Source organism: Neospora caninum, chromosome XI (assembly GCF_000208865.1).
Source record: "Neospora caninum Liverpool complete genome, chromosome XI".
In the NCBI taxonomy this organism is placed as follows: Eukaryota; Apicomplexa; class Conoidasida; order Eucoccidiorida; family Sarcocystidae; genus Neospora; species Neospora caninum.
This window is the reverse complement of record NC_018397.1, coordinates 1,055,905-1,078,933: the sequence shown is the minus strand read 5'-3', so window position 1 is coordinate 1,078,933 and position 23,029 is coordinate 1,055,905. Positions and strand designations below refer to the sequence as shown.

The window sequence follows — 23,029 nt, the reverse complement described above, 5'->3', positions numbered from 1 at the left end:
CTGCCACGCCGCTGCTCCCTCCCCTCCCGAACAGCGAGAGACTCAAAAGGAAGTTCATATACATACGTACGCGCAGTAACTCCGGAGGCTGAGACATCTGCATTGCATCGTCTGCGTGGATGCCCACAGATTGCTTCCACGTACTAAAACAATCCAGGCTGAATGCGTCCAGCAAGGCGCTGCTGGCGTGCTTCGTCCGGAGTCAGTTTTTGTTTGGGGGCACTTGGCGCTGTTCCCGCGTTCTCCATTTAAACTGCCTGGTTTTTTTGTCAGCTGCTTGAAGAGCCACGCGACCAAGCACAGCGCCGGGCAACGACAGACACCACAGCGGCCGACGACACAGTCGCGCGTGTAGTTGAGGAGCTCTCTTTTTGCCTTCGAAATAAACTCGCAGACGGGAAGGACTTGGACACACACAGAAATGGAACGCGTCCCATGTCGTCCCTTTCTCCCTCTTCCCTATGACGTCTTCCGTCTGGCGTGTGTTTCCTCTGCCTCTTGCCAGCCTTGCTGCCCCTTCCCTGGTTAATCTGTTTTTCCCTTCTTCCGCCGACTGCTTTTCAGCGTCTTCTTTAGAAGGCCCTCTTCCTCCCCGCACGTCTCCTTTTGCCCCAGCGTCTTGGTCTTCCGATAGAGTCAGATGGAACCCTGAGCGTTCTTGCCTCTCTCGATCCCCGCGATACGCCTCTCGGCAGCATGGGAACGACCGACCATCCCAGAGGGCTTCCTCTGGGCTGTCTTCCTTGCGCGACATACAGACAGCAAACCGTGCGCTGCGACATCGCGAGGGTATCTTTTCCCTTCGACCGAGGAAGAGAGAAGACCGGCCAAGTGCCTTGACCGCCCAGGCGTCCCTGCGCTGTGTCTCCTCGCGATCTGTCTTCAGTCCCCGCACTGACTCGTCTTCTCTCCCCCTGGCCAGTGAATCTTCCTTGCGGGGCGAGGGCACCTGTAAGGCCACGGCCGGAGAGGAGAAAAAAGGGGGAAACACTGCATCTGAACTGCAGACGCACTTCTCGCGATGGATCCAAGAACGGAGGCACCAGGGTGAAGGCTTCATTGTGGAGCAGAAGCCCGCGATCTCGTGGAAAGCAGCCTCCTCTCACTCTCATCCCGCTTCCTCTCCATGTTCGTCCTGTTCTCCCCGGCGCCGTTTTCCGCCATGCGCGGCCTCATCCCCTGCCTCCAGTTCATATGAGAGGCGTCTTTGCCGCCCAGGAGGGCTTTCTCGACTTCCTGTGTCTCCTGCGGTTTGCGCTAGCTGTCAGGGTGCGTCTCCTCGCCCCGAGGTGTCGGCGGAAACCATCGCAGAGATGGTGTTGCACATTCCGCCTTCTGGGCGGCTCTTGAAGCGGTTGTGGAGCGAAACGGAGGCACGAGACAGCCGCGTAGAGAGACTTGCCCATTTGCGAGAAGAAAACGCTCTCAAGCAAGTGCGCGTGCCAAGCGACAGCGCTCGTCTCCTCCTGGGCACCCTTTTGGCAGCCGACAATCGACTCTGGGCAGACGCGACGCTTGCCACTTGCCCCTGCATCTCCTCTCTGGATTGGGTTTTCAGTCGACTGCTCGAGAACCTGCCGGAAGGCGAAATCGAGGGAGAAAAGTCTCGCTCCGGCTGGCGACGCTTCTTGACGCCCTTCGCTGCGTGCCCCGCCGCTCCTCCGGTCATGTCCGACGGTCTGCCGCGTGCCAGCATCGCGCGCGCTCTTCGTTACCTCGCCCACCTTCTCCTTCGGCCTCTGGACGAGAGCCTTCTGCAGCCTTCTTTCCTTCCCCCGCCCTTCTCTGATCGCGGAGACGCCGAGGCCCCGTGTCCCTGTGCAGGCGTGTCTCCCTTCCTCAACGCCTCGCAGTGTCGGCCAGGCACAAAGAGAGAGGCAGAAGTTTCATCGGCCGAGGAAGGCAGTGGCGCGTGTATGTGGCAAGAGGGCCAGAGTCTGGCGCTGCGCCACGTTTTTTCTAATTGGCTGCATGCGCTCATCACTGAGGAAGTGGACGTCGCAGAAAAGCGAGAGAAAACGCAGTTCGCTCTCTTGCATACGGAGCCCGAGGAGATGCCCTTTCTTCCTCTTCACCTCGAAGACGGTGAAGACGAGGACGCGGACTTCAACGTGCTCGCCTCGTGGCTCGCCAACGGGTCGCCCCTTCGCTCGCCTCTTCTTTCTTCTCTCGTGGCTGGCTCTTCGCTCTCTTCCGATGCACTTCTTGAAGACCCCGCACTGCAGCGGTGTGCGGTTCGCGAGCTGAGGCAACTGCTCGCCTTGTCTTTCATTCGCTACGTTCTCGTTCTCGCTTCACCGCCCTCGTCCGGGCCTCCGGCCACTGCGTCTTCCTCGCGTCCTTCGTTTCGTTTCGGGGCCGAAGACGCGGGCGAGCGTGTCCTGAGAGAGAAGAGCGAGATGCGAAAACGGGGCGCAGAGGAGACAGCGAACAAACTCGCGCTTCTCCTTCTCTGCGAAACACCGAACGTGCCCAGATGGTCGGTCCCCGCTCAACGCTTATGGCTTGACGCGCTTCGTCTGCTGTCCCTGCAAGGACGTCTTCGCGCTGCGCTCGGCGACGGAGACGCAGCTGCTGCTCGCCAGATTCTTTCGCAACCTTCTTCTCTCCTCATGTCTTCCGCGTCGTCTTTGTCGCCTGCGCAGTCTTCCCTTCGTCGTCTGTCGCGTTCAGCCCTGACGTTCACTGACTCGATTCGAGGGGAAATGCACAAGAGACACCCCAGCAAAGCGACGTCTCTACCCGTCTTCTCTTCCTACTCTCCCCCCCTCAGTGACTCGTTGCTCTTCACCCTTCAGTCGCTCCTTGTCTCCTCACCCGTGGCTGCTGCAAGCTGCCTCATAGTCTGTCTCAAGGCTCTGAGGGATATTGTCAAAGACCAATCTGAGGCGGATCCACGGCTCGAGAGAAAACGAAAAGCGCCCTCTTGGTCGCCGCCGTTCTCCTCGGGCTTCTCCTCTGTCTTGGGAAAAGAAATATACGACGCGGGGGGACATCCCCTTCCACCCGCGGCGTCTCCTCTCTCGCCGCGCGTGTCTCCGATGTCTGTTCCGCTACTTCCGCCAGCTTTCTTGCACTTGGCCGGCACTGTGCTCGACTCTCTCGCTTCCTCTCTGGTGTCGCCAGTGCCTGCTCCGGAAGCGGAGAAGACAAAGGGTGAAAACGAGAAGAACGGGGGACAGGGCAGACTCCATTCCCTTCTTCTCGCTCTTCGTCTTCCGCGTTTCACTGCGAAAGCACAGGAAGAGAAAGAGACCGAAGCTCGTGGCGCGGGCTCGCAAGAAGAGGAAGAACTGCCTCCGTGGCTCTCAGGCACAGAGAGATCCTCTGCAAGCGCTCTGGTCCCGTTTTTTCTTGCTGAGAAACACAAACAGAAAGAGAGTGCAGAGCGGCAACACGGGACACCCGCAGCTGAAGACAAGAGAACGAAAGGCAACAGGGAGAGCGACGACGCGGCCCTTTCGGCGTCCCCGTCTCCGTCTCGCTTCTCAACGAATCTCCTATTCCTCTTCGCCGCCTTCCTCTGCGCGATCGTGGAGAGCTCGCCGTACCTCACCAGCCCGCTCCACTCTCAACTCCTCGATTCCACCTGTTTGCCACTCTCGGGCGACGACAACGCGTCTGTTGCTCACTCTGCGTTGCCGCTCGCTCCCGCTCCTCCCACGCCTTTCACCTCTCCGTCTGGTGCGTCCTCTGCTCTGCTCCTCCGGCCGTCTCCTTCCCTGCCGTTTTCCACAGTCTCTGCCCGAGCTGCGCTCGAGAGTGAAGTCGCTTCCTCGCTCGCTCTCGGCTTTGATTCGCTGCCTTTTCTTCTCTCAGGAGCTCGCGGTGAGGAAACCACAGGGGCAGAAGCAGACGTCGGGCGCGCCTTCATTCGCTTCGCGCTGCGCGTCGGCGATCTTAGGCAATACGAGGTCCAGACGAAGGCGGCCGGGGAGCGACCGGCCGCAGACGAAGGCGAAGGGAAACGGGAGGGACACCTTCCTCGCCACGGCGTTGCCTACGAGGAGAGACAAGGAGACTGGACACAGCCCGTTCGCCACGCTGTCCGCGTTTGGATGGCCCCACAAAGTAGGGACAGGGAAGGAGCGCAAAACAGGCGGTCCCCACATACTCCTTGCTGGTGCATGGGTTTCGAGTCCCGTGGACTGGGCAGCGCCGGAAGGCTCGCTTCCTTGCTCCGCCGCGCGCGCGCGCATGCGCCGTCAGTGCCTCTGCGCAGATCTGAAGCGACGGGTGGCGAGATCGGGGGGAGGCACCACGGCAGCAGAAAAACTTGTTGCGCCTGCGTCTGCATGCGTACCCGCATGTCCGTGGCGGCAACTGGTGTGGTTAACTCGCGATCAACTCCTTCCTGTTCCGAACGTACCCGCGGCATGCACTACCAATCCGAAAACTGAAGCTCGACTCCCGGTTCCACATGAAGGCTTCGAGATGCAGATCCAAGTTCCCTCTTGTGCGTTTTCTTGAGCATCTGGGTGCATGCAATATGCGCAGAAGGTTCTAACATTACTCTGACTTTTTTTGTTGGCGCTTTTTGCTTTGCAGGCTTGGCCTCACGCCATTTTACCGCCTGGGCGGAAGAGACACTCGCAGGGGCTCTTCAGGGCATGCAGCTGCTGCTCCTGGAAGACCTGATTGAATGGCCCGCCCGCCAAGCGGCAGATGCGTTTTTTGATTGGGACCCTGATTCGATTCTTGCGCAGACTCTCGCTTTGTTGGAAACTCCGCCGCCTCCTCCGTCGTCGTTTGTATCTCTCACTCACATCCCGAAACGGACAGCAGCCTCAGCTCTGGCGTCGTCTTTGCCATCTTCCGCTCCATCTTCTCCGTCTCTTTCTACTTCTTCTCCTTCCTCTCCACCTCTTCCTTCTCCGCCTTCTCCATCTTCTCCGTCTCTTTCTACTTCTTCTCCTTCCTCTCCACCTCTCCCTTCTCCGTCTTCTCCGTCTCTTTCTACTTCTTCTCCTTCCTCTCCACCTCTTCCTTCTCCGTCTTCTTCTCCTTCCGCTCATTCTTCTCCAACTTCCCTTCTTTCGTCCGTCGCGCACTTCTGGCCATGGCCTGCTGTCGCGACAGACGAAAAGCAGACGTGGGAGGCGGAACGGCCGTCTTCACAGAGATCGGAGGAAGGAGAGCGTGGAGCTGTGTGCGCTCGACTGCCTTCTTCCCCGTCCTTGCCTCTCTGCACGAAGAGTGAAGAGGCCGAACTCGAAAAAAACGCAACGTCGGGCGCCTCGCTGTTTGCTTTTCTCGCAGAGGGCTCCGGCGCTCGCCCTTGGGAAAAGCGAAGAGAACGAGACACGGGGAGCTGTCCTGTTGCGCATCGGGCGACGCAGCCCCGAGGAGAGACGCACAGCGAGACCAGTCGGAAAGCAGGCTCTCTTGGCGAGCTGCGGAATGTCTGCGGAGTAGAGAAGACAACGGAAGAAGGGGAAGAAGAGGCGGTGAAAACAGAGCATGCGGCACGTCGAAGGGAAGGAAACGAAGCAGAGAGAACGGAGCCGCGTTTGTGGCGGCATGGACAAGGAGAGAAAGCAACGGAGGGAGACAGAGAGGAGGACGGGACACCCGCGGGAAACAGAGCGCCATCAGCGTTCGCGGGATCCCCACAGACCCTCGCTGCCTTCGCTCCTCGGTCCTCTTCCGGTTCTGCCCAGCCTCTCTCTGCCTTTTCCTCTGCGTCTTTCCGGCCTGACCCGTCTTCTCCCGGCATTCGCCTCGAGGTTGCGCCGACGCTGCCGCTTCAGGTTCGCGACCGCGAGATGCTCTTTTCTCTGCTTGTGGGCGACGAGCGACAGGCCGCTCTTCGCCAACTCGCTCTCCTCTCTTGCTGTCCTCTCTCGTTTCCGCATCAGCAGCTGTGGCGCGCCGGTGCCTACGACGTCCTCCTGCTGCTCGCCGGGAAGACTCTCGATGCGCTCCTGCGGGACACGCACGCGTTGGAGCTGTACACCTTTCGCTCACCGGAAACGGTCTCGACATGCGGACGAAAAGGATGGAGAGGCGATGCGCTCCACACATCAGCGTGTGGACCTGTTACGAAACAGGAGGCACGTGAGAGACAGAGACGAGCAGACGACAGAGGCGACCTATGCAGGCACGAGAGCGACTGCCCTGGAGGCCGTGGACTGGACAAGGCGTCGCCTCCAAAAACCGTTCCTCTCCCTGACGCGCTTCCTCCTTTGTCTGCGGATTCTTCCCCTCTCTCGGCCCGGTCTTCTCAACCGTCGTCCTCCCCTTTGGCACCTTTCTCTCTGTCTGCCTGTGTGACAGAAAGAGAGGGGGTAAGAGACGCCGCGAGGGAACCTCGGCTCGGCGGCGTGTACCCGCTCGCAGAGGAGTCGGAGACAGAGGAGAACGGAGTTCGCCCCACATTCTCGTTTTTGACCTGGGCACCTGCGCGGTGGCTTCCGTCTCTCTTTGGAGAAGGCGGAGAGGCACCGACAGCCGGGATGGAGACACTCAAGGAGACGCCGGGGACTGAGAAAGCTGCTGAGACACGGGTCCGTCCTGAGGCGCCGAAAGAGAGTGAAAACGAGAATAAGACGAAAGAAGAGAAGGCGTTTCTCGTAAGCGTCGAAAAAACGCGGACGGAACGGCTGGAGTTGTGGCAGGAGCTCCAGTGGATGATTCGCACGATCGCCAACAGCGCCGCAGGTGAGCCAAGACACAGGCGCGCGCAGGGTCTGAAAAGTGTCTCCCCCTAAACTGCATTTTTGCACCTGCGTCTGCGGCTCTTGGCGAAGAGCTTTCCAATTTTTCTTTTTCTGTCCCTTCTGTTTTACACCCCGCGCTGTCTGCGGTTCCAGTTGCTTCGTCTTCTGTCCTCGCCTTCTTTGATCTCCCCCAATTCCTGCTGAGGTCGCCCTCTTGCCTCTTTCTTCCACCGCCTCTGCGGTTCCCTCCCCCTCTCTGGACTTCTCTTTTCCTCTTGGCAACTTAAGACACACACCATACATTCCACGCATCCCCCCTCGCTCTCTCATCCGTGCGTCTCTCTGCAGCCGCGGACTCGCCCCTCGTGGCGTCGGTCCGAACTCAGACTGCGTGGGAACAACTTCTTCTTCAAATCGTCCACGAGGTGTATGTACACCCGGCGCTGCTGTCTCCCGTTTTCTACACTTTGCGCCATCAACTTCCCCCTGTCACTCTGCGTTTATCTGCCCCCGGCCTTGTTTATTATGAGGCGGTCAGGTACGGTGAAGAGCAGCGAACAAACAGACAAAAACCGAACTCGTAACGAATCCACACAGAAATTCTTCATTTCTGATTCCTGGGCGATTCCCGCCTGCACGGGTGTAGCCATGCACATATACAGACGTACATACATGTAGTACAACCTTGGAAATATATATATATATATATATAAATCGATTTATTTTTGAGGTGGGTTTGCACGCATATGTGCATTCGTCTTTTTGTCGGTGTGGCGGTACGTGACTAGCGCGATGCATGCATCGATATCTAGAGACGTACGAGGATAGAGAGATCGATTGGCAGCAAGAGAGGGCGGTACAAGAGAGGGTGCGCATGTATTTCTATATCTCGGCATGTAGGTGTCCGCATTTGCGATTCCTGGTCCGTGGTCATGCCGTTTAGCACGCCGCTTTCGCCACGGGGATTTGCCGCACGAAGCTGCGATCGCCGTTTACACGGATCTCCGAAGGCATTTGTCCCTTTTCCATCCTTCTCCACAACCGATGGAAAACGTCCACGGCATCTTCCACGGACGGCTGCGGCGTCACTGCAGAGAACAGAGCGCGGCGGGTGCCTTGCGTGTCCGTCTTCCTTTCGAGACATGTTCGCCTCGTGTCCCGTTGGGCCTCTTGTTTCTGCAGAGCTCTTCACAATCTGCAGTCTCAGGCGCGCTCTCCGCCGGCGATGCGGCCTGTTTACCTCGGCTGCGTCTATCCGTTTTCTCTTCCCGACGAATGCCACACCATCCTCGATCCTCTCCTTCTCTTGCCGCCGCCTCATAGTCCCGTCCGTCCGTTGTCTCCGGCTGCAGTGTCTCTGTGGGAGCGGAGCCAGCGGGATTTGTGTCCCGGGTCTGGCGAAGCGATTCTTCAGCCGCATCTGCCGACTTTTCACCTTACTCGCGGACAGCTTCGACGCCTTCTCGCGGAGCTTCATTTCTTCCGTCAACACGGCCACAGGCCGGATGCAGATTCCCCTCATCTCTCTTCGTCTGGTTCCTCGCCTGCCGTCGCGTCTCGCGACGCGTCTCCTCGGTCGCTGAGTCAGCCTCCGGGGGGGACGGGAGACGGAGACGAGACCCCACGAGCGCACCGCGGCGGGGCGAGAGCAAGAGGAGCTGACAGTTCGCTCGGTTGTCTCTCGTGCCACTGTCCACCAGACTGTCCCTGTTGTTTCTACTTTTGTGCAGCCCATCACCTGGAAGACTGTCGACAGCGCAGAGACTGCCTGGAGGGAGACGCGGGTGAAGGAACGGGCGGAGGAGGACAGAGCGACGCTGAAGCAGAGAGCGAGCGAACGGGGCGCCGGGGTCGGGAAGAAGAGTACGAGAAGAAGTACTGCGGAGAGCGAGGCCAGTTCAGTCCCGGAAGGAGAGAAGGAGAGAGGCGACTGACGGACGAGCAGACAGCAGGAAAAGAACAAGTCGCGGGCAAGGCGCCCTTCGTCGTCTTTCTCCACGGCTTGCGAGGGAGCGCGTGGAGGACGTGGCGGTGCAGCAAATGCCGAGACGAAGTTCTTTTCCCTGCAGATGGAGGCGCATTGCAGACGCCGGAAGAAGCCGTCGCGCAGAAGCCGGCTTCCCCCCGCGCGTTCGTTGCGCCTGCCGGGTCCTCAGAGCACGAGGAGAGAGAAGTGGCGGGCAAAGGAGACCAAGCGCGCGACAGGCGCGAAGGGTCGCAAGACCGAACGGTGTCGGGGACTTCCCTCGCCCCGACCTGCACGTGCCAAATGCGGGAGGCACGCGGGTCCGAAACAGGGGAACGGACGCCAGAAGAGAAAGAAATCCAGTCCTTCAATTCCTACTTTTACCTCTGGCCCCGGCAACTGTTTGCCAGACTCTTCCCGGAGTGCGCTGTCATCGCCATTGACTACCCGGTGAGACGAGACAGAAAAGTGTAACGAGCAGAGCGCGACGCAGGAATGGCCAGCCGTTCCCTTCTCTCTCTGCCTTTCTCTTTCTCCCCCGTCTGATGCTTCGTCTCTCTGCGTTCGCTGGCTGAACCCTTAACGGAGAGGTCTCGATCCGTCTGTTCGCCGTAGGCCGTCTCTTGAGAGGTGCGCGGTCTGTCCACTCGCGCGTGCTGACTCGTCCTCCTCTTTTCGTGCTTCGCCGGACTCGTGCCTGTCCTCTTTTTCGCGTTTCTCTCCGCGTCGCTGCTGCATGCGTTTCTTCTGCTTCGGTGTGGCGACTCAGGCCCCGCTGTTTCGAGAACAGCCGCCGTTTTACCGCCATCCTGCAGGCCGAGACGAGAAAGGGGACTGCCTGGACGAAGACCCGAGGGTGTGGAACGGCTTTTCTCTCCATGGGCAAGAAAGTGGAAACGGAAGAACACCGTCAGCGGAGCCGAACCAAGAGCAGCCCGCTTTTCCCGATCGTGGTCTCACGCGCTCTCTCGACACTCATCTGCCGTCATCCCCTGCTTCTCTTTTGCCTCGTGGTTTTTCTTCGTCAGTCCTTCCGGCCTCTTCGCCCTCGTCTCTGGCTTCTCTGCAGTGGCCGACAAAGCAAGAGGAACTCCGCAGGAGCGCGGAAAAAGAAGATAACTGGTCATCTCCGTCCTCTTCTCCCTCCGCTCCTCTCTCCCCTTCTTCCTCGCGGCTGCGTCGCTCTACTAGCAGCAGCTTCTTAGAGGGCGGCTCTGCGGAGGGCGTGACGCTCAAGCAGCTTGGCAGATGCGCGCTGGAGCAGTTGAACGCGGCAGGAGTGGGAGTGGAAGATCGGCCCATCGTTTTCGTGGCGCACTCGATGGGAGGCCTGCTCGCGGAGTTCCTCATTCTCCACGACGAGGGCATACGAAAAAATACCCAAGCGATTCTCTTCTTCGCTACTCCGCTTGAAGGTAACGCTGACCGGCATACTTTGCACTATTATGCACAGCCTGCTGTCTCCTTTGTTTCTCTCCACATAAATGTATGTAGATGTGTCTAAATAGTGTATGCGCGAGAGAGAGTTATGAGGGTGCTCGGCGACGGCATTTTGTCCTTTCCTATTGACTCTACCTGGAGATCTGCACAGCTGTGCTCTCTTGGACAGGTCTTCTGTTTCTCATGTCACCTTCCTCTTTCTTCAGGTTCACCCCTCGCTGAGGGCGACTGGGTGCGCGTCCTGCGAGGCTTTTTCCCACGATATGTCCAGCAGCTGGGTCCAGGAGACTCTTACCGTCAGGCCCTCTCCAGCGCCTTCCAGACGCTTCTTCACTCACCCAAGGGAGAACACATTCGCGTTGCGGCCCTAGGCGAAGTCCGAGTCACGAAACTCCCCTACCTTGGTAAGTCGAGGTTTACACTCAGACATGCATATACATACATATATATGCACGCATGAATATAGCTGCATGCCTGTGGTAGGATTTGAAACAGTGCGCCAGAGACAAGCGTGCGGCGTTGGCGAGGGGGCGGTGTACAGGCTATCGGCCTCCCGGCAGCTCGCGCAAAAATCCTCTATGTCCACCTCTACTTGTTTTACACATGCGCGCATGCATGTCTCCTCTCTCGTGCGTCTGTCGCATTTCCTGCTCTGTTTCTTCCTAGGCAGAAGCACACTGATTGTGCCTCCGCGGTCCGCTATGCCCAGTTGGCTGCCGGCCTCTCCGCGCGTCCTGGTCGACGTGGACCACACGCAAGTCTGCAAGCCTGCGACGCCTGCCGACGTGCGTTTTCGCGTCCTCGCAGATTTGCTGAACGAGGTGAAGGACGAGCAGAAAGCGGCGAGAAAGCGGCGAAAGGCGAACGGACAGGAGGGAGGAAGCGAAGCAGAGAAGAGCAGGCGCGGCGGGGCGCAGAAGACGTGCGGAGACACGAGAGCAGGGGGGGCTGAAGGCAAATAGGCTGAGCACTTTTAGGGAGCGAAGCGAAGAAAACAGAAAGCACTGAACAGGGACAGAGACGGTCCACAGCAGAATTCGCAAATGGAAGAACTTAAAGACAAAACAGGGGAAGAACTCAAGTGGCATCCAGAGACCGGAACGCGGCGTAAAATATCTCGCCCGCCTCGTGGTGGATGCGAACGGCCAACGGTCCGAGAGAAGGAGCACGAATCCAGGGTAATTCTGTTCTAAAAAACGCTCCAGAAGCATACCTGGCGTCCTCCGACAAAGCATACAGCAGTCCTCACGCGCAGGCCGCATGTGCACCTATGCATATATATATATATATATAAGATGTATGCCTAATTAAGTGTCGGAGACGCTAGTCCACGTGAAACTGCCGGCACAGGCTTTTCCACCTCTGTTTGTTTTTTTCTGGTATCTTCCCACAAATGGAAAGAAAGGATATGTGTGGAGAATCTCTACGTATACTTTTATTCGTGTATATACACATTTGCAGCATGGAAAAAAATAATGCCTGTATGCATAGATGTCTGTCCATTTTTCTCGATATAACTGGCAGCACTAGCTTCACTTTCTTGTATTGTGGTGAGAGTTTCAGTTTTTTCGAGACAAGGAGAGAAGCCCGAGTCGCGCGACCGCGCATTTTTCGTCTGCGAAGTCTCATGACACGCTCTCTGTTCTCTTGAGTTCTTTCTTCCTTTTACTACTGCGTTTCGTCTCTTCCCTTTCTGTGCTCTCTCGTTTCGCTGTTGTTTCCAAGTTTGTTTTCCCCTGTTCGACGAGAGAAGAGAGGAAGACAAGAAACGTGGTCCCAATTTACTGCAGCTTTTTTCCAGCCTCTGCAATGTATCTGCCTGTCCACACTTGCCTCTTTTCCTTATCTCGTCACACAACAGTGGGAAAATCCATCAAGGCAGAAACGGTTTTCTCGTCTGGCATGAACCTTCCCAAGCTTCAGACCTGCTTCAGAGGGCAAGGAAAATAGAAGCCCACATATATATATATATATACGTATAACTGTTTGCATATGTTTCTCTAGCGCATACACGCAGCAAAATGTTTATGTGTATTCAGAGAAACACATACACAACTCAGTGAAAATGCACGATTTTATATACATCACTTACTTTCACATGTATGGAAGCACATACGCGCTTCGCCTATATTGAGGGCAAAACGTTCTGTGCTCCGGATCGTAGCCGCCACGCTTTTGATCTAGTGTATTCGGAGGCCAACGGAAAAGACGAGTGTTTGCTTCTTGAGGAAAGAACTTCCACTTTCATTGGTCGTTAGACCTTCTGCAGCATGCCGCGCATGTACCATCAGTCAACACGACGTTGACCGGGAACTAACACACAAGCTCCATCTGGTCCTTTTGTCGGGGAGAGAGATAGAGGATACCTCGTCGTCTGGGTGAGATGGACAAAAAACAGACTAAATCAGGGCTGCCGTTTAGAAGACAGAACCAACATGAGAAGAGATTGGAAGTTGTTGCCTCATATGGAGGGCTCTTGTCACATGTGTCAGTCTGTTTTCCCGTGCTTGTTTCCGAACCAAACGAACTGTGGCCGTCAACCAGTTTCTCCTTGCTCTTCTCGGACAAAGTTGACTGGGGCGTTTCACCCCCCGAAAACACTTGGAAGACCGGGCAAGCTTCCCTGCCAGTGGAATTGAGCAGGCGTTCTCTTCTGTTGTTGGAAAACTCCGAGTCGGGTGTTAGTCCGAGTAAATTTGTCACTAACTCGGATTTTTTCATTGCAAGCGTAGTGGTCATACCGATACAGAGGATGACTTGTCACGGGTAGCCACCACCGATCAAACTCTCACTCTCCAGCCTTCCTTCCACGTGACACATACACAGTGTAAGGCTTTTTTCCCCACAAAGGCCAGGGAATGGCAAAGCCGCAGAAACTGATCTTTTATCTCAGCTATTAGCCGGCCACACTTCGATGTTCTGCTGGATGATCACGTGAAACCTACCTCACAACGTGTCTACAGTTCCACGTGCAAGAGATTTCCACCCATATGAAGATTCCAACCTCAGCACCTAAACGACCTACGACCGTCAACCACTGACGAGAGATGCTTCTGCGAATAGAGTGGAGTGACAGTACAAGTAGAGATATGGAGCAGCCATGGGGTGTGGCTGCAGGCTCCTCAAGATGTGGCCACCAGCAACGCGCCCTTGTCCACAGCATGTTAGGCACCTTTCCCGGCGTCGTCGAGCAACTCTTAGAAGAGCCCTCGCTTCGCTGTGGGACTGCAGTGCTATTCTCTACTGGATGCCTGCATTCGTAGTTGGATAGTGGTTTCTAACGATGTTGCCTTTAGTAGTTTGTGATCCAGTCCTTGGTACCAGTTGTTCGCCACGCAACAGATCACGAAGGCCAACCGTACTCGCGCGCGTGTGTGTTACATTCGCATTCACAGAACCGTCGCAACCCGGCAGGCCAGCCACTCGGCCGCCCGCAACCCTGCGTATCCTAAAATCATGGAGACGACAGCGAATGACAAAGCTCTGTCATCTGGTGGAAATAGAGCTCGCCGAATCAAATTAGCTTCACCATAGAACAACTTTACTACATGCCATACCCGCCTAGTTGCTAGAAACTTCGAGGATGCATAATTGAGTTCCTGTGGCCGGAGTTCAAAAGCAGTCTGTTTTGAACCACCTACGGTTTCCGCAGACTCGGATTGATTCTGAACCGGGGAAGTGATGAGCTCTGCACCCTCACGTTTCTTTTCTGCGACTGGGCCACCCGTTTGAGCTGAGGCGTGCGGAAGGCATAGGATGTTGCTGAACCCGGATACGTCATCTAGCCCAGCGAGTCAGCCGGCCCCTGAGGTATGGGGTGCACACCACTGCATCAAGCTACGTTTTGCTTGCTCAGTGCCTTCGGGGTGTTCGTATGCGGCCTCTTGACTTGTGAATTTTGTAACTATCCTGAATTTTTTCTCCAACTCATTTCCTTGGCCACAGCTCCTGCACGGGGAAAAGCGAGTGGCAGTATATCATTTCCTTGTCGTGAGTCACGAATCTAGCTCACAAAGCCGCGGGCATCAGCCGCGTTCGAAGAGAAAAAGTGGACTTTTTTGTAGTAAACATGACATTCAATTTTCTCTGCATCGGTTCCGCCGTTCTGGCGGTGGCCACATCCTCACAGGCCGTGCACGCGTTGGAGAGGAATCTAGCGGGCTCCATCGAGAACGGTGAGATCTACTGATATGCAAGAATCGGCGGCCCACGTCAGAAGAACTCGCTTACAACGACTAGTCAGCCGTAGCACCCGTGATTGTGGCAGTCGTGAACCAAGCAACCTGAAGGTTGATCGACCGAGTTGTAGGCAGGGAGGCTGAAGCGATTTCAGAGCAACGTGAGCAGCATAATGGATAGTTGCTTTGGGGTTAAATTCGCTTCAGGCTGTTCCGTTCATCCCCTACTCGGCGCGACGAAGAGAGAGAACAGAGATGCAATAAGTTCCATATCTGTGGGGATTTTACCTCCTGAATCTTTGCGTCTCTTTCTTCACGGCACGTAAAAAGCTTGTGTGTGACTCCCTCCAGATGCGATGACCAGCGCTTCTCTCCTGTCGGAGGATCAGATGACGGTGACTTCAGCTTTGCAATTGAAATTGGACACCTGGTGCACCGAGGAGTTTGCACGGCTCTGTGCTACAAATTTGCCCACATTCTGTAATCACAAAGCTGTAGCACGTTTTGGTAAAGGCAATAAAAGTCAAAAAAACGACGTGTGGCGATGTTATGAACCCAGTAAGCTGCAATCCACCAAACGAGAAGTGCAGTGCGTTGATAACTGTGGGAATTACGTTCCCTGCCTCGGGTCCGTTAACCCATCAACAACGATCCATGCTTCCCGCCATTCAGAAATCTTGAACTTCCTTCAGCAGCAGGTCTCGCACTTCTGCAGTCCGATTCAGAAGGCGGCGGATGACTTTTGCAACCGCAAAACAAAGGGAAGCGTGGCCAGGAAGGCGCTTGCACATGCCGGTCAATCAGCAGGAGGGTGGAATTGCGAGAACACGGTGAGATGCGGCGTCCGGTTCCGGCTGCTCGCAAGGCTGTTTTAGAGCATGGATTGGAACCTCAGTCAAACGTTTCTGTCGGACATGACATGATCGGCTGCTGAGTGCCCTATCGCCACATAACAAGGGAGAACTTTGATGAGGCGTGTATATTCGTATCTGACACCGGGGCTGTTTTTGCTTCATCCTTCAGCAAGCTTTCCATAGAGGGTTCCATATTTCAGCTCGCCAGGGAAGCCACTTTCTCTTCGATATTTATCGGGCTCCTGATTCAGGGAGAGCTTTGTAGTTGATTGCCAGCCTATCGTTCATGTTCAGCACAGCTTGAGGGAGACATTACCTGGCCAATATCGGTCCAAGCTATCTAAATTTATGTAAGTCAACATTATGCCTTCTCAAATAATGTGATTTGACAAGCTCGTTCAAAGGCGGGAAGGTGAGATCATGTTCTTGTATGACATCAGGGCAATTTGACGTTCGAGACTGTGGGCTTGTGTGCGGACAATTGCGGGAAGGACGAGGAATGCGTCGGCGGTCCAAACAGTAAGCACGGAACAGATACCAACCCTGTGGAACTATTGTTCGGCAGTAATATACTTCTACTCATGTAGTGGTGTTCAGAAAACGTGTAGTGTGCATAATCACGAGGGTTTTCAAGTCCAGGCACCCATATTGCTCCCGTATTGCTCAAGCAACTGTACACGGACAAGCTGCCAATCGACTCGAGGTGCTCTACAGTCTGTCGAGTTCCGCGTACCCAGAGATACGCTGGTGTGTGTATGTGTCAACTCCGAATCGGGTCTTTTCACTTAACTGTACTTTAGTACGCCTATGCTTTAGTACGCTTTAGTGGCAAACGATTACTGTTACAATAGAAACTCCTTGTGTGTTGCTGGTGTGGAAAAACGACAGGCCAAGGCGATTCAAATCAGCATGGCGAAGACAGCGACCTCAACACCTTCGTAAAACAGCAGTCGAACGGCTGTTCTTCAGGTGGTGGTTGCCTATCGACCCCCGTTAATCCTCCCTTATGCTTGGATGGAGTCGAATCCGGGACACATGCTGAGAGTGCCACAGAATCAGATCATGATAGAATTGGTGAAATAGAATTTCTGTGTAGGGGGGATAACGAACCCAGCTGCTCTCAAATAACAAAGCAAAAAATGCTGTGCCCTGCGTCATCGGGAACAGGTGGTTTTCAATGCCTCGCTGCAGCCGAACCAGGAAGCATGCTGCACACGGCAAAACTGAAAGACTGCATTCTTTGTAAGAGGTAGTGTGACGTTGGCGTTTTGGCGAACAAGATCCCTCGTGTTGTGTTCCTGTCACCCGCCGAAGCTCTGTGGAGAGGCAGAGAGACACAGCTCTTCTCTTCTGGTAGAACGCTTTTAAAATTTCTCCGCCCCCGATGAAGCCGTTCTGTGTCATGATCATTCAGTTCCGCACACGGCCGCATATTGAAAGAACTGTGTCCCTGCCTGAAAAAGCGTGGCTAGAACAACCTTTGGAGGACTGCTTGTGCCTCCGTTTGAGCTTGACACCAATCCGAAGAACTGTACACCTCCAATTGCTGACGGCGATTCATAAGGGTTCTGTAGCTTAAGCATTGAGAATCGTTTCTGTTGACCTTCTGCCTGGTTCCACACGGCGGTCGGCAGTACATCGTTCGGCTTGATCCTCGTGGTCGAATTTGGGCACTTCAGCGCTCGGTTCGTCAAGATAATCACATCGAAACTTTCAAGAGATGTTTTGGTCTGCTGGAACAAATGGCGGATACTCCGCTTCATACCACGAACACTGAATTATTGCTGTTCTACACCGAAATGCATATATAATCGTGATAAAATGATCGATGTAAACTTTACCGAAGAAAAATATAGACGGGGCGGCCGACTTGCGAGTCCCACGACCCGGAGCGGCTCCTCTGTGTGGCCGCATGGACTCTTATTTTGTCCTTTCCTTTGAGTGTTTTCGTTTATGCTCTGCGATAGCTAACAAATCCATGTGTGGCGAGAGCGGTGCAGGAGATTGTGCCGAAGACCTACAATCCGCTGGCCAAGACACTAGAAAAACCTCAGGCCTTTTACCGTGGAATCCAGCGCAAAGACACCTGAGTAGCTTATTCAGACACAAATGTGCATCTGTTCTCTGCACCAGGCTACCACTTTCCTTCGTGCTGCCTGCTGTCAAAGCCACCTCGTTTGCCCCTCTCCATCGAACCATGGTAGCGCGGACACACTACAAAGGAACGTACGCAGCTCCCCTGGCCAACACAGATATAGGTACTTCAGTAGCCCATCCTTTCACTGGCCTCCTGAAAGAGAAAAAATGTCGTCTTTTGTGCTGCGTATTGCCTTTGAATTGCCATTCACTCACAGATGTTCCTGATTTTTTCGTTTTTGGTGTGCTTGCTCTGTTCTGTCGTTTGCCTTGATCGTTCCCCATCTTCCGTCTTGTTGGGAATCGAGGGTTCTCCTCCCCCCTCGATCTGCCCCGTCATCTCTTTCAGCACTCTTCTCCCCTCGTCTCTCTCTTCTCACCGCTTGCGTTATTGTGTTCGTCTCACTTCCGACGCTACAGAATTGAAGCAGAACCGGAAGTCTCTTGCGTAAAAGCGAGCGGCTGCCGAACGGGCACAGCCCAGAAGCGAATCTCGCGTAACTAACGATCAGTCTAATCGGAAAGAGTCATGACCGTATCTTGAACCAATATCTTGTTAAAGATCGCAAGGATGATACACAAAAGGTACCAGCGGGAGCCGATAAACTATAGAAGGATCGAGTATTGTCCATACATTCCAGGCGTAAAAAGCGTAGCTACTTATTGAGAGACAGTCACGAGCCCTGAGCCATAACTTCGTAATCTCATTTGCTTGCGACAGAACCAAAACTCAATATTTACATAGTTAAATCCTGTATTGTTTTTTTACCCTGTTTACCCTGTATGATTTAACTCCGTTACTTAATGTCAGGTTTGACATTCGGTACTACACGATTTCTCGCGACCTTCATACGACGCAATTGCACCCTTGACTTCCGTATAAAACAGAAGGAAGCGAAACAAACACGCGAAAGACGGGGACGTGTAGAAAAGGGTGAAGCACGAACCAAGGACTCTAAAGCTGACCGAACTCAGGTTCCGCGCCACTAAAAAGACCCCTTTTAAATCCGAGCGTCCTGGCGCTCAAAGAAGTACCGTGTAAGCCAGATTATACTCTCTACCCGATGGGCCCTTTTTCGTTTCAATTCTCTCCTTTTGGGGAGTCGAGACACGGACGACGCGAAAGAGAAAGCCGAGAGACAGAGCGCACGCTGGAGGCGCGGCAGAGCAGAAGACTTCTCTTGGCTGCAGGAGAGCGCGTCTTTTTTCCAGGGACGACTTCTCGCTTTCTGTCTTTGGGCATCCGGAGAAAAAAAGAGAGCGAATGCTGCTTCTCCTCGGTCTCGCAATGTGCCTGTGGAGCATTTCTTTGCGAAGGCGGAAAGCTGCCGCTGAGAGATGGCCGTCTCTGCATGCACGAGCGACATTTCTCGGATTCTTTCTCGTCTTTCCAAAGGAATCGTTCGCTTTGGAAACCTCAAGATTTCTCACGAGAGCCGAAGGGAAGCTATTAATGGCGAAGCTGCCCGGACTCTCTCTGTGTTCTCCCCTCGTTTCCCTTTTCTTCTCTTGCTCGGCCTCTCGCCCTACTTGTCTGCCTGGATGTTAGAGGTGATTTTTTCCTCCGGCTCTCAATCTGCCGGGCTATCTCTGTCTCTCCACGATTCGTAGACAGACCGCAGCTACCGGTTCATTCTTCTGTGTGCATGCAAGCATTCTTGCGAGGTTTGCGCGGCGCTTTCGGAGAGACAGATTTCTGCTCCTGCGACAGCGGAGTCAAGCGTGGCCGAGCGCGTCGTCTCGGCGAGACTGCAAAAAATGTTTTTGCAACGTGCGTGAAGGACTTGAAGAACTAGCTGCTTTCTAAGTTGGTGAAGGCTGTGTAATCCCTGTAAAGGAAAGCAAGAAGACAGGACAGAAACAAAAATGGGGGCCTCCGTTCGCGAATTGATGAAAAAGGAGAAGGAGAGACGGGAGAAGGAAAGAAGAGAGAGAGAACGAATCCAACAGGCCCTTGCAGCAGCTCGTGCCACCACTTCTTTACCCAAAGCTTCATCTTTGTCTCTCTCTTCTGCCTCTTCCTCCGCCTCTTCTTCTGCCTCTTCCTCCGCCTCTTCTTCTGCCTCTTCGTCTGTCTCTCCTCTCGGTTCCACCTCGTCTTCCCCTGCGGCGGGCGCTTCGTCCCTCTCTCCTCGAGTGAAGAGAGAAAAGACGCAGGAAGCCTCGTCCGGGAGCCACCAGGCTTCGTGCCTACCCGACAGAAAGGAGACAGAGCCGGAAGGGGTATCCTCGGAGGAGGCGGCAGGCGGCTACAACCTTCTCGGGGGAGCCTACGGCGAGGACGAGGCGGAGGAAGACGAAGGGGAGACAAACAGAGAGGAAAACCGAGAATCAGGTCACACAGAAGGCCATATGGAAGAAAGAAGAGCGCGTGCAACCGATGGCGACAAAGACGTGGACGAGAGTGGTTTGCCGGCAGACTTTTTCGATGCACCTTTTGACGAAACCGAGAAGGACGGCGAAGGAGACGAGGCGCGCGAAGCAGCGAGAGAACTGGAGGGAAGAAGAGAGGCAGAAGCGCTCGGCCGAAGCGGCGTGTCCCGCCTCGAGGACTTTGTAAAGGAAGCAGAAGAGGAAGACGTGGAAATCGCTTTTGAAATCGAGGAACCGAGTGCCGACCTCCTCGTTCCCCTGACTAAGGAAGCGCGAGCCGCCGCAAAATCCGAGGACAGCGGAGAGACTGAGAGCAAAACGGCCCAGGAGACGCCGGACCATGACGCGCCAGTAAGCTGTAAGGAGACGCAAGAGGAAGAAAAAGGGCGAGCGGCTATGCGGCCAACGGTGAAGAGCGAGGCCGAACGCGATGACAGGGAAGGACAGACGCGCAGCGACAAGGCGCCGGAAGAGGAGACGCGCAGAAACTACGACGAACTTTCTTCCTCACTCAGTGCGGCGCTCCTGGTCTCGTCTGTGGACGAAATGCGCTGGTACAGCCCGTACGCGACCGTCTTGCACAGGTGAGGAAGCGTGCAGGCCGGTGTGAAGACGCACCCAACGACGTGGGGACAGTGTCTTGTCTCCTGCATGTGGAGGGGCGGAGTCGCGGTCACCATCCCGAGGCCTGGTCGCCTCCCTTCTCTCCCAGCGCACGAGTCTCGGGGCTCTGTCCCTCTTTCGCTGCCAGCGGCCGAGCTGAGAAAGGCCCCCTCATGCGTCTCCTTCCGGTTCCACCCGCTGCGGGCGCGCCAGGGAGAGGGACAGCCCCTGTCGTCTGGTTGTGTTTCGGGTGACTTGTCTCTCTGTACATGTATTTCTGGCGCTGCATGTGGATGTGCGCCTCTCTGTATCTGTATATCTGTCTCTGTACCTGTATGTCTCTCTCGCTGTAGTGTAACCCTCTCTCTGTGTCTACCGTTATCTGTCTGTTGTCTCTGGCGTTTCGTGTCTCAGCGAGATTCTCCACGAAGAGACGCAGTTGGAGGATCTGCGCGAGCGCGTGGAGGCCGCGACTCGCCGGCGAGCCGCGGCGCGCGAAGAGGCTACAGGACACGCGAAGGCGCGAGGGCGAATGGCCCGGGGCGAGGAGGGCGAGCGTGGGAGGCAGGCGAAGGACGAAGCGGAGCTGGCGGCAGAGTATCTCCTTTCCGTGGAACGCGAAATGAAGCGTGCCGGCGGGGAGCGCGCGCGCGGAGGAAGTCGCGAAGGCACGGAAGGCCCGCGAGAGGCGAGAACGGGCGCGGCGGACGGGGAGGGCGAGTTGCCGGTTGGCTTTTTCGATGACGAAGATCGCGACGCAGAGGCCAGAGGCCTCGTCGGGTCACGCAAACTGAAAGAGGTAGCTGCAGATGTCTACGCGCTCGGTGGGACTCGGTCATCCTGGTGGGACCACAGTGCACACGCGCCACTCTTGGGGGAGGTCTGCAAAGCGAGCGAGAGGCAGGACGCAGGATCTCTGAGGGGTTGGGGGGCTGTCAAAAAAGAGAAACCGTGTCATCTGTACAGGATAACAATGGGACGATCGAACGTGCGCGAAACAGAGGTTCGGGTGCTGTGTTAGAGTGGCTAGAGTGCAACAGAAACATGCGAAAATCTCGGCGGGGCACCCGGGGCGCTCCATTCGCCGTATCGGTGTCGGATCCTGTTTCAGGCGCCTTTCAGGAAACGTGCGCCTGCGCGCCTGCCGCGACAGTGAACAGACACGAGACACGCCACCGGTTGTCGACAGGGCAGTCGAGGGAGTGCAACACGCGGCTGCTCTTGCCGTTCTGTTGCTGTTTGCCCCTTTGTGGTTTTGTGGTGGCGTGTGTGTGTGTGTGGATGCTCTGTGGGGTGTCTCTCTCGGGCCCCGCCGCCCGTACTGGGCTTTGCCGTTCGTCTCCTTTGTGTGGCTTTGAGACTGGTGACGCGTGTTCCCGTGGGGCGCGTATAAACAACTGTACCTCCAGATATACGGTCCTCGACTCATGTGAATTATTATACGCAATACGTGAAGGAACCGGTTTGCTGCATATCCTCGGTCTGTCTTTCAGATGCTGGCGCGCATTGCCGACAAGAGAAAAGAAGTTGCAGACGACTTGAAGCTGCAGAAAGAAGACGCTCTGCAACAGAGACAGGACGTCCGCCGGTTCCTCTCCGAACTCGAGGAAGAAGAACAGAAGGCGGCTGCGTACCGCATGCGCGTGCTGAAGCTGAAGGAGACGCGGGAGCGAGCACACAAAACCCGAGACAGAGGAGACGAAGACAGCGAAGACACGCGAGGGGAGAGAGTGAAGAACGGAGAGACGAAAAAGGAGGTGCGCGACGACGAAGGCAAGGGAGAGGCGGCGAAGGAAACAGCGACTCGAGTGCAGAAATTGGAAAAACAAGAGAGCGGTGGACACATACGTGTAAAGAGAAAGAGAGAGGAAGAGGAAGAAGAGGAAGAAGAAGAGGAAGAAGAGGAAGAGGAAGAAGAAGAGGAAGAAGAGGAGGAAGAGGACGAGGGGGGAGACGATTTTGCGTGGCGTGCAAAGTCGTTGGTAAAGGCCTAGGGGTTTTCCTGGAGATTCTTGTTCAAGAGATACGGTGAAGAGAAATGCAAACGAGAAGGAAGAGAACGGGCAGGTGTCAGAGGGGGATCTCGAACTTGCAAGGCAAACACACTCGGGGGTTCGTGCTTTCGTGCGGTTCTTCCGATTCGTTGTCATCTTTTCGTCTTCTCCCCTTTTTTTGTGGCGCTTCCTGCTCTCGCCTCTTCTGCGTAGACCTCCGCGTGTGTGTGTCATGCTTCTGCGGCGCCGCAGCCGATCTTTTTCCATCAACTGACACGGGGAGAAACCGACAATGCTCTTTTTCTCTGGCCTTGCATCTTGCCTCTTTTTCGATTCTTCTCATGCGGTCGGTCTAAACATTTCCTTTCGGGTGCACGTGTGCGGCACCGCTGCCTGGACCCGCGTGCGACCTAGAAGCCACTCCTGAGAGCTTGCGTCTGACATGCAAAGGCTAGATGTCGACTCAGAAAAAAGGAAGATGTCGGGCGCTTTGCGTGGCTGTCTGCTGAACCAGCGCCACGAAGTCTGAAGAGATGCAGGGTGCTCTCGACTGCATGCACGAGCGATCTTAATTTCTGGACGGTCTCGTCGACCTCAGTGCGAAACGGGGGGGGGGGGGGGAGGGGGGTCTCTCTTTGTCTCGCTCACGAGTCTATATTTGACACAGTCTGTCCTCCATTCTCCCCTAGCGGGAATTTCTGGATCATCTTGTGACGATCGGCGTCGGCACTATGGCTCGGCGAGCTGTAGACGCTCTGACTGATTTTCTGCTTTTCCAAGGTGACGGCCGCCCGCGTTTCGTTGTCACCTCTCTTCTCTCGCCAGG

At 55.4% G+C, this 23,029-nt stretch overlaps 3 protein-coding genes across 3 annotated transcripts; all 3 read left to right on the top strand.

The window, feature by feature from the left end:
* Positions 1 to 1,313: 1,313 nt before the first annotated feature.
* Positions 1,314 to 11,027, top strand: NCLIV_054430 (conserved hypothetical protein; the record flags this gene model as incomplete). The annotated part of the gene is made up of 7 exons (XM_003884996.1): positions 1,314 to 4,071; positions 4,549 to 6,660; positions 7,008 to 7,197; positions 7,842 to 9,075; positions 9,395 to 10,040; positions 10,272 to 10,469; positions 10,732 to 11,027. 7 exons carry the CDS (start codon positions 1,314 to 1,316, stop codon positions 11,025 to 11,027), a joined length of 7,434 nt encoding a protein of 2,477 aa, XP_003885045.1.
* A 3,107-nt stretch (positions 11,028 to 14,134) lies between these two features.
* Positions 14,135 to 16,350, top strand: NCLIV_054425 (uncharacterized protein; the record flags this gene model as incomplete). The annotated part of the gene is made up of 4 exons (XM_003884995.1): positions 14,135 to 14,240; positions 14,595 to 15,073; positions 15,538 to 15,642; positions 16,006 to 16,350. The coding sequence occupies 4 exons, from the start codon at positions 14,135 to 14,137 to the stop codon at positions 16,348 to 16,350; spliced, it is 1,035 nt and encodes a 344-aa protein (XP_003885044.1).
* A 2,749-nt stretch (positions 16,351 to 19,099) lies between these two features.
* NCLIV_054420 (conserved hypothetical protein) lies at positions 19,100 to 22,203 on the top strand (the record flags this gene model as incomplete). Its single annotated transcript, XM_003884994.1, has 3 exons — positions 19,100 to 20,190; positions 20,624 to 21,008; positions 21,703 to 22,203. 3 exons carry the CDS (start codon positions 19,100 to 19,102, stop codon positions 22,201 to 22,203), a joined length of 1,977 nt encoding a protein of 658 aa, XP_003885043.1.
* Positions 22,204 to 23,029: the final 826 nt, after the last annotated feature.